Raw genomic sequence first — 11,223 nt, 5'->3', positions numbered from 1 at the left:
CTTCACACAAATACACTCAAGCATCAGGTACTTCAATATTGACAGTGCACTAGAACTGTCTGGATCAGGAGCTGGAATGGCTACTTCATCTGATGGTGTAGAAATAGGGCCCGTGCCTTATTGGTCTGGACTTATAAATGGAAAAGGAAAAAATTTTGGAGTAAAATATGAAAATTCTAAGCTAAGCGATTTCAAAGTTAATTATGGACAAACTTATCGATTTCGTTTAATTGGTGCTCAGAGTCTTTATGCTTATCGTTTCTCAATAGAAGATCATAAATTAACAGTAATAGCAACTGATGGCGAGTATATTAATCCATCAAATGTAAATACAGACCCAAAACAAAATACAGAAGTTGATTATATTATAATACATTCTGGAGAAAGGTATGATTTTCTTCTCAAAGCAAAAAGCAAATCTGAGGTAGGGGATACAAAAGGGTTCATGATGCAAGCAGTAATACTAAACTTTACTGAAGAATCTTTAGAGGAATCATACACCAGCCAAGGAGGGTCAGCAGAAGCTATTCTTTATTATGGCTCAGATGAGTCAAATCCACCATCATCCAGTCAATATAAAGATATTGCTGCAGGTATTCAAAAGGTTGTTAGCATAGGGGTAGGAACAGGGGGGGCAGGAGGGGCTTAAGCCCCCCCAACTTTCATTGAAGGGGGGCTTAGCCCCTCCAACTTTAAGTGATGTACATGTATTACTATTATCAACACTATAGACTTTAGTTTAGGTAATCCTTATATGTGTGCATATTGTGTGATGATTCATTTCATAAAACAATTAATTCAATCTAGCTTCTAAGAACACACTAGTTTTTTCAGAATTACACAAGCTTCAACATTAGCTTTAGCTGAGCATAGATTTTTGATGTTAAGGAGATTAAAAAACTACTTGTGCTCCACAATGTCACAAGAGCGTCTTAATCATGTAGTTATTTAGCATACTCATAAAGAATTTACAGACGATTTATACATTGAGGACATTGCAAAGGAATTTGTTACATTTAATGAGCATAGATGCCAGTATTTTGGACAATATTAATTTCAGTACAATGATCAATTGTTAAATCATGTTCCTATGATTGCCAATAAATAATACCTTAGCCCCCCCAACTTTTAGTTTGTTCCTACCCCTATGGTTGTTAGCAAATGTACAAAGACAAATTAAGAAGTGTAAAGCTCTCAATTGTCCTTTTGAGAGATTCCCTCAAGATTTCAACATTGACTGTATGCATATTAATAATTTAGAACTACTAATTGACTATCCTGCTAATGATTTGCCTACTAATGCTACTGATGATAAGTCAAGATTATTCTTCAATTTTGGTTTCGAGGGAACACGTCAGACCAGCACTATTAATGGCCGCAACCTAAAACTACCATCAGCATCACTGGCACAGCTTGAGCCAAATAAATTGGCTGATATCAAAAAAAGAATATTGTAAAGATGAGAAAAATGAGAATGATGAAAAGAAGTGTGATCGTGATAACACACAAGAAGTGATATCCACTGATTGCTACTGCACTCATGTCGTTGATGCAGAGGCTGATCGTTCCATTGAATTAGTGATATCAGCCGTTGGACCAAAATCTATGTCACTAAATAACTTTCGATTTGCTCATCCAGTACATCTTCATGGACATTATTTTCATGTGGTTGATATTCAGTTTGGAACATTAGGTCAATCAGGTGAACTTATAGCTGGCAATAGTGATTTAAATTGTGGAGGAGATACACTATGTGTTAAACCTCGCTGGGAACCTAATAAAGATTACTCTACACGTACAGGAAGGACAAAGGTCCCATCTAAAGCCCCACTGAAGGATACTCTGTTAATACCAGCTGGTGGGTATGCTGTTGTGTATTTTAAAACTGATAATCCTGGTTGGTGGTTCCTACACTGTCATATTGAGGTACATCAATTGGAGGGAATGGGAGTCATCATTAATGAAGGAGATGATAAGAAAATACCCGCTCCTTACACAATGCAGAAATGTGGTAATTTTGAATTTACAGTAGATGAGTACAAGAAAGCAATAAAGGGCAAGCTTAAACCTCCTAAGGGTGGATATGAAATTGCTACTATTGTTTTAGGATGTACTACAGGTTTTATTATTTTGTGCATAATTTTATTCTGCTGCTGCTACATGTGCTGCAAATGCTACAAAAATAATAAAAATAGTAAAAAAGAAATGAAGGGGAAAGAAACGAGCATGGAAAGGTTGAAGAAAGAAGAGGAACAGAGCACGAAAGGGTCAAAGAAAGAAGGGGAAGAGGAACAGAGCACAAAAGAGTCGAAGAAAAAAGAGGAAGAGGAGATGAAACCACTCCTGGAGACCAGCACTATAAGTCAGTACGTACAAAATTAAATACAGTAGTTAATTTTTGTAGTAACATAAAACTTAATTACTTAAGGTTGAATGATTTACACTGTCTTTGTGATTGATTTGTAAAATTTTAACCACTAAAATTACTCTATGTATTGTCATATATTGATGCACTTATGCTACATGTATGTAGAAAGTTTGAATTAATCTGTTGAGCTATGGTCATTTTAACAAAATGCCAAAAACAGTAGACATTGCATATATGTGTATGTACATGCACATGTGTCCATTCACTAACTTGTTTCTACATTCAATAGATATGGCTTCCCCTGGTCATCTCTGTATGCCCTCACAGTCAAATTAACTGTGTTCGTCCTCTGTATACCTTGAGGAGGCTGGATATTAGCTTGCTTTGACCATATCAGGTTATAAAACAAAATCTTTACCTGAACCATTATAGTCTGATTTACACCAGCCGTACATGTAAGTACTACACAAAATTACTATTAACAGTTATTAATAGGTATTCACAACCACAGCATATGTACCTAGTAGTTGAATTATGTATACAATTGCAAAAAGTATTAAAATTCAGAGAAATTGCAAAGTGTATGCATGATTACAAAAAGTGCTCTAAATTTTGAGAAACTCTACATACAATTAATGGATATACATATGCCTTATTTCAGTGTGAAATGGACATTCTTTAGGAATAACTAAAAGACACTACTAATAATGAATAGCTTTAATAACCTCAAGCAACAAAGATTATAATGTTTGCCATTAACAATAAACTAATGTCTACATTGACTATAGCACAGTTGTTACCACATGTACATAATATACAGTAGAATAACTATTTTCATAAATGATATAGTAAATTCAATAAAAAGAATCTTGCTTCATGCAAACCCAAAGCAAACCCACTCCAAAGTCATTATCTAAACAAGGCAATTCCAGGAACTGTGCACACCTGTGTCTGTGTCTATAAGGTTTGTCTAGTCTAGTTTGTGCAGAAAGAGAGTATATTGAGATAGAAGCCAAGAAAGTAATTGTTGCACCAGTACATACAAGAAAATGATGTTTAAACTACTAATGATGTGTCATAAAAATGTGCTTTGCACTAATCTCATATACCATTTTATACAGATTGTGACATGTACATGTATAGGCATTGAGGACACAAAGCTATAATCACTATACAAAAAACTTATTATATCTTTATAGTCATAGTATAGTCATAATACTCTCAGTGATACAGCATAACTAATTGATATCATGAAACTCCACTCCATACTGTACCATCTCTCTCCAAAAACGCCAAACGTCACTTTACATACATGTACAGTGTTCTGAGTGTTGTCACTCTCTCTCTCACTATCCATCAACCACAGTCTATGTGGGCTGACCCTTCACTCACCACTATCAAAGCATTTAGGAGGATTGTTACTATAGCACTACCTTATATGTGAGCTGGGGATTATTTTTAGGAATACTACATCAAACAGAAAGAAAGCAGTTAGCAGGGCTATACTTTCTACCAAGGAGACTATTGGAAGAGTTTCTTTACTAACTATATCCATGCTATTACCACAGGCTATATTTTTCTCCCTCTTCTTTGTAAGGGGAATATATTCTGAGATTGAGGTTGTCCCATGCAATCACAATACACCAGTATGTGAGTGCATGGATCCTGCTAAAGAAGCATGTGAGTTTACACTTGATATTGAGATGCTCCAGACCTTTACCCGATATCTGCTGGATGATGATAAAGACTCAAGGGGTACTGCAGGCAGTGTCTGGCATATTAATAATGGAGAATGGGAACCAGTTGATTATGATCCTAGTATCGGCCGTAATACTCTCTGTGGTAGTTCTATTGATAGTGAGGAATCTAAAAGATGCACTCAACCGTTTGGTGTTGATGGGTACACGTTTCGTTCCTTTATAGCAGTCAATGGACGTATACCAGGACCAACACTCATTGTAACTGAGGGTCAGTTGGTTAAAGTGAATGTAATCAATAGATTAGCATCAGAGAGTGTATCTGTACACTGGCATGGGATGCATCAAAGGAACAGTAACTGGATGGATGGAGTGGAGCATGTTACACAGTGTGGTATACCTCCAGGAGCTAGTTTCACTTATATCTTTAAAGCTGAACAATACGGGACTCACTGGTACCACTCTCACAGTGGAGCTCAGAGAACTGATGGACTCTTTGGAGCTCTCATTGTTAAAGAGAAGGAGCAAGGTAATGCACAATACACTGCCTTCCTGAACAAATTGAATGACATGAACATACCACGAAATACTTATGTGGATAATCCTGGTGAACATACTCTCACTCTTCTTGACTGGCAAAAGTCAAGCTCACTGGATCTCTTCACACTAATACAGTCAAGTATCAGGTACTTCAACATTGACAAAGCATCAGAACTGCAAGGGAATAGAGCAGCTACAGGTACCAGTTCAACAGATGGGGCATTCATAGGGCCCGTGCCTTATTGGTCTGGACTTATAAATGGAAGAGGAAGAAATAACAATATTGAATACATCAATTCTATTTTAAGTGATTTCAAAGTTACCACAGGACAAACTTATCGATTTCGTTTAATTGGTGCTCAGAGTCTTTATGCTTATCGTTTCTCAATAGAAGATCATAAATTAACAGTAATAGCAACTGATGGTCAGTTTATTGAACCAGTGACAGTCGATTATATTATAATACATTCTGGAGAAAGATATGACTTCCTTTTGAAAGCAAAAGAAGCGACCACTATTCGACAGTTCATGATACGTGCAGTTACTTTAAAGTTTACTGCAACATCAACTTATTTAGAAGAACAGTCAGCAGAAGCTATTCTCAATTACAACAGTGTTACTACACCCTCCAGTGACTATGCAGGTATTGCTAAAAGAATTCAAAATGTTAGTCAAAGATGTACTGATAGGTGTGTAGCTCTTAACTGTCCTTTTAAAGAATTTCCAGAGGCTATCAATATTGACTGTATGCATATTACTGATTTAAAACTACTAACTGACTATCCTGAAGACGTGCCTACAATTGCTACTGATAACAGTAAAAGGTTATTCTTTAATTTTGGTTTCGAAGGAACACGTCGTACTAGTTCCATTAATGGACGTAACCTAAAACTACCATCGGCATCACTGGCACAGCTTGAGCCAAATAAATTAGCTGATATTGAAAATAATGAATACTGCATGCACCCAAAAAACAAAGAGCCAAATACAAATAAGTGTGATCGTAATAATGAAGTAGAAGTGATATCACCCGATTGCCACTGCACTCATGTTGTTGATGCAGAGGCTGATAGTTCTATCGAACTAGTTCTATCAGCAACTGGATCAAAAGAACAACGAAATAACTACGCGTTCGCTCATCCAATACATCTTCATGGTCATTACTTTCACGTGGTTGAAATTGCATTTGGTGAGTATGATGATAATGGAATACTTATAGCTGGTAATGACACAATTGATTGTGGGAATAGTTACCTATGTGTTCGACCTCGCTGGAAAACTAATAGGGACTACTCTACACGTACAGGAATGGCAAGGGTCTCACCTAAAGCCCCACTAAAGGATACTCTGTTAATACCAGCTGGTGGGTATGCTGTTGTGTATTTTAAAACTGATAATCCTGGTTGGTGGTTTCTACACTGTCATATTGAGGTACATCAATTGGAGGGAATGGGAGTCATCATTAATGAAAGAGGGACAAAAACACCACCACCTGATGGCATGTATAAATGTGGAAATTTTTCATTGACAATAGACGAGTTCAATGCATGGCGTAATTTCAAATGATACATTGGCACTAACACCAGTACCAACATTCGTTCTATTGCTGACCTCTTCAACTAACAATAAAGTACACTAATGAACAGTAGAAATACTATACTATAATAATACATAAAACAGTGAACATTTTAATATTAGATATTTGCTGCATGTGTATGCTAATATGATTAGCTATTGTTGTTGTCATTATTATTAGTGGCAAGAGCAATATAGTCATTATATCTCAATACATTAGGTCAGTCTATACCTGAACACTCATTAACTGATACACTAATACTGCAGGTAATCCAGAGGATATATTAAGGAGTACATTATATCAGCGATATAATAGACTAACGTAACCATAATAGGCTGTTAAAGTAATAATCTAAACAGACCATCCTGAGATTAAATGTCTCAGTAAAGAGAGAGCGAATTTATCTTGCAAAAAGGAACAATAAAAAAGCTAGCATAATAAAACACACATACACCTTTCAGCATTCAAACTATGTACACAATTTCATAATCCCCACCCCTAGATTGGTCTACTTCTACGAGGCTAGTAGTTATGTTTCCCTCTTTTTCTTTAGCTGTCAAGAACTGTAATAAAATGTACAATTTACATATAGATTAGTAGTATTACATACTCAAATGTATGCATATGTTTCTTAGTATTACTGTTCATTCAATTTTCCTATAACAAGCTTGCTGCTATTCACATACAATACCATTACTGTGATTAAATCAGTAACTGAACTATAATCATCAGTCTCAGAGCACCAGAGATGGGATATACTATACTAGTAACTATATACTGGCACAGTATTCATTACCATTATGTGTCGCATAGTAACACCTGGCATAAACCACAGGTAGCTACGCTAATATCAGTGGTTATATAGGTTACAATATCTATACCATAATGTTATCAGTATTCTGCCACAAAAAGTATGGCATGAACTTACTTACAATCCCTCACTATGAGCATATATGTAACATTAAACTACAGTATAGATCATAGTTTTATTTAATATAACATTTTGCATATGCCTTAACAAACCATACCAAGCTAATCCCACCCAAAGATCATTATCTAAATAAGCAATTCCAGGAACTGTGAACATCTGGTGTCTGTCTGGCAGTACTGTGTAGCACTTATATTTTGTGGATATGAAATTTTGCAAATTTTTCCCTGCTGAGCACTCATGGATAAAAAATTTTGCAAAATGATCTATTTATTCATTGAACAAGGTGTGGCAAATAAATTTTCGATGAAATTTAATTTCGCAAATTTTAACCATCCACAAAAATAGTAAAATTTATTATCCACAAAATATAAGTGCCATATGGTATCTGCTTTGTACATGTGTGTAATACAAGAAAGAATATGCACATACTAATAAGAACTTATGCATGAAGTGCGAGGGTGAATTGAGTTAGGGCTTAGGAATAGAGTATAATTGCATTTATACTCTTACTTACAAAACTGATAACAGTATACATGTGATAATCGCAGATTGTGTAGCAATTTACAGACATGTATGAAAGGTACTTGTCATAAAAACCTATTATTAAAATAGTCAAAATACATCACAAATACAATACAGTGTAGCCATTTCACTACTCTTATCATAGCAACTGGCAACAATACTACTTATAATATGATCAGAAGATGATAGAAGGATTGTATATAACTAGTTCATTGAGATAACAAAAAATAAGAAATGTTACAATAATATTTTTGCTAAGGTTTTCGAACTTTCCCCCCCCCCTCTCTCTCTAAATTTTAGTGTTCTGTCTTAAGGCCAATTCACATTGCAACTGGTAGTGCTTGTAAACATAATACACACACTGTACATAAGAGTTGGCAAAGTTTTAACACTATATTATATGTTTATAGGCACTTAGTGTGGTTGAAAGCAGCTTTAATCAGATCAGTTCATTTCAGTTGGCTGGTAAATTCTGGTATTGGCAAGACATTTAGTTTTAAGTGCTATAGTGGGCAGTCCTTGCACTTCCTGCATTAGTATTACTATCAATACAACCTCAGCATTTAATAGATAATGATTCCCAGAACAGTTTGTACAGTACTAGACCAGTATACTATATATAAAGGAGGAATCGGACTAGCTTCTTTACAATTCTGAGCAAATTTTTGGTACGGATCAAATATGCTTATAGTACAAACTATACTAGTCTTCTCTCTCTTATTTATAAGAGGAACTTATTCTGAAGTCGTTCCCTGTAATCACAATACTCCAGTATGTAAATGCACAGCTACAGATCCTACTGATGTATGCGAGTTTAGACTTGATATTGAAATGCTGCAGACCTTCACTCGATATGTAGTTGATGCTACTGGAGACTCAAGGGGAACTGCTGGACGTGTTTGGAATTATAATGATGCAGGAAACCTACAACCACAAGGTAGTGAAGGTCCTTGTGGAGTTGATATACCTCTTGGAGATAATCGTTGCACAGATCCATTTACTGTTGATGGGTACACATTTCGTTCCTTTATAGCAGTCAATGGACGTATACCAGGACCAACACTCATTGTAACTGAGGGTCAGTTGGTTAAAGTGAATGTAATCAATAGATTAGCATCAGAGAGTGTATCTGTACACTGGCATGGGATGCATCAAAGGAACAGTAACTGGATGGATGGAGTGGAGCATGTTACACAGTGTGGTATACCTCCAGGAGCTAGTTTCACTTATATCTTTAAAGCTGAACAATACGGGACTCACTGGTACCACTCTCACAGTGGAGCTCAGAGAACTGATGGACTTTTTGGAGCTCTCATTGTTAAAGAGAAGGATGACAAACTAAAAGAAAAGTTGTTGGAAGAAGTTAAAGAATTAATGGATTTTAGAATAACATCCTATGAAGACAGCCCTGAGCAGCACACTTTAATCTTACTAGACTGGCAGAAGTCAAGCTCACTGGATCTCTTCACACAAATACACTCAACCATAAGATACTTTGACATTGACCAGGCATCAGAAGTGTCTGGATCAGGAGCTGACAGATTATATTCATCAGATGGTGCAGAGATAGGGCCCGTGCCTTATTGGTCTGGACTAATAAATGGAAGGGGAAGGCATAATAGTGTTGATTACATTAAATCTAGTTTAAGTGAGTTTAAAGTTACAGCTGGAAAAACGTACCGATTTCGTTTAATTGGTGCTCAGAGTCTTTATGCTTATCGTTTCTCAATAGATGGTCATAAATTAATCATTATAGCAACTGATGGTCAGTATATTAATCCAAAAGCAAATAATGTTGGCTCTGGTTCTGGAATGAAGAAAGATATAGTAGTTGATTATATTATAATTCATTCTGGAGAAAGGTATGATTTTCTCCTACAAACAAAAAATGAAAATGAGATGAACAAAGAATTCATGATGCGGGCTGTAATATTATCTAACACAATGGAGGAAAGAGGCTCTGCAGAAGCTATTCTTAACTATAATCAACAATCAATAGAATCCAATCAATATCAAGCAATTGCTATGAGAAGTCAGATGTCATATAGAGATATATGTACTTCTACTGATAAGTGTGAAGCTCTTAATTGTCCTTTTCAAAACTTTCCTGTAAGTTTCAACATTGACTGCATACATATTCATGATTTAGAATCACTGACTGACTATCCTGGAGAACTGCCTGATGTTGCTACTTCTGATAATTCAAGGTTATTCTTCAATTTCGGTTTTGAAGGAACACGTCAGACCAGCACTATTAATGGACGTAACCTAAAACTACCATCAGCATCACTGGCACAGCTTGAGGCAAGTGAACTAACTGATATTAGAGATAATGAATATTGTAAAGACGAGAAAAATGAGAATGATGAAAAGAAGTGTGACCGTGATAATACCAATGAAGTCATATCCCAGGATTGCTACTGCACTCATGTCGTTGATGCAGAGGCTGATCGTCCCTATGAATTAGTAATATCAGCCGTTGGACCAAACCCAACACAGCGAACCAACTTTCTATTCGCTCATCCAGTACATTTACATGGACATTACTTTCATGTGGTCGATATTCAATTTGGAACAACTGATCTTGTCACAGGAAGACTTATAGCTGGTAATAGTGATATTGATTGTGGAGGTGATACACTATGTGTTAGGCCTCGCTGGAAACCTGGTAAAGATTACTCTACACGTACAGGAGTGACAGGCAGGGTCTCATCTAAAGCCCCACTGAAGGATACTCTGTTAATACCAGCTGGTGGGTATGCTGTTGTGTATTTTAAAACTGATAATCCTGGTTGGTGGTTCCTACACTGTCATATTGAGGTACATCAATTGGAGGGAATGGGAGTCATCATTAATGAAGGAGGATTTAAAACACCACCTCCTGGAGGAATGTACAAATGTGGAGACTTTCCACTGGCAACAGACCAGTTTATTTCAGCAACTGCTGTTACTCCATTACCAACATCAGAACCAACAGGAACAAGTGCTACCAGTCCAAACACCAACAGTGGTGGTGGTGGCGGTGGTTGTTTTCCTCCAGATGCAGTAGTGCGTACAAGAAACGGTCCATTGCTCATGAAAGACGTTGAGATTGGAATGGAACTTTTAGCTGTGAGTTCTAACCATAAACTAGTCTATAGTCCAGTTATATTGATGTTGGATGTTGATGACATTAAACTAGCAAATTATACTATCATAGAGTCATCAGGTAATCACAAGCTGACACTCACACCAAACCACCTTGTTCATGCAAGCAAAACAAATGACATCTCATCATCTGTACCTATATTCGCTTCACAAGTGAAAAAAGGTGACAAGATATTTGTTGCTAAATCTCCTGATGTTATCGAAGCAGTTGAAGTCTTTAGCACATCAAGCAAAGTCATCAAGGGTGCGTATGCCCCACTGACAAGAGAAGGTACTGTGGTTGTTAATGATGTTGTAGCTTCTTGCTATGCTGTTGTTAATGATCATCAATTTGCTCATGCCACGTTTGGCCCATTACGTTATTTTTATGATACTTTCCACACTTCCCTCCATAGCAAACAGAAGCAAGGGATTGCTTGGTATCCTTCAATCCTCCAGTCGC

At 36.5% G+C, this 11,223-nt stretch overlaps 2 protein-coding genes across 2 annotated transcripts in view; both read left to right on the top strand.

Moving 5' to 3' along the window:
- Nucleotides 1-3,888: 3,888 nt before the first annotated feature.
- Nucleotides 3,889-6,323, top strand: LOC109583207 (laccase-12-like). Its single transcript, XM_019998451.1, has one exon. The coding sequence runs from the start codon at nt 3,922-3,924 to the stop codon at nt 6,169-6,171; it is 2,250 nt and encodes a 749-aa protein (XP_019854010.1). The 5' UTR covers nt 3,889-3,921; the 3' UTR covers nt 6,172-6,323.
- Nucleotides 6,324-8,307: 1,984 nt separating this feature from the next.
- LOC109583198 (uncharacterized) overlaps nt 8,308-11,223 on the top strand; it is a 5,305-nt gene continuing 2,389 nt past the window's right edge. Inside the window, exon 1 of the mRNA XM_019998442.1 lies at nt 8,308-11,218. Within this exon, the coding sequence (XP_019854001.1) occupies nt 8,316-11,218 (2,903 nt within the window). The 5' untranslated portion in view covers nt 8,308-8,315. The remainder of the gene's footprint in view (nt 11,219-11,223) is intronic.

The sequence above is a fragment of the Amphimedon queenslandica genome, unplaced genomic scaffold (genome assembly GCF_000090795.2).
Source record: "Amphimedon queenslandica unplaced genomic scaffold, v1.1 AMPQUscaffold_13319, whole genome shotgun sequence".
Classification (NCBI taxonomy): Eukaryota; Metazoa; Porifera; class Demospongiae; order Haplosclerida; family Niphatidae; genus Amphimedon; species Amphimedon queenslandica.
Note: the sequence above shows the minus strand (reverse complement) of the source record. Positions and strands in the feature narration are given on the sequence as shown.

Excerpts from the sequence above, each read along its gene's own strand:
- LOC109583207 (XM_019998451.1), top strand. The coding sequence starts at position 3,922 with ATGCTATTACCACAGGCTATATTTTTCTCCCTCTTCTTTGTAAGGGGA.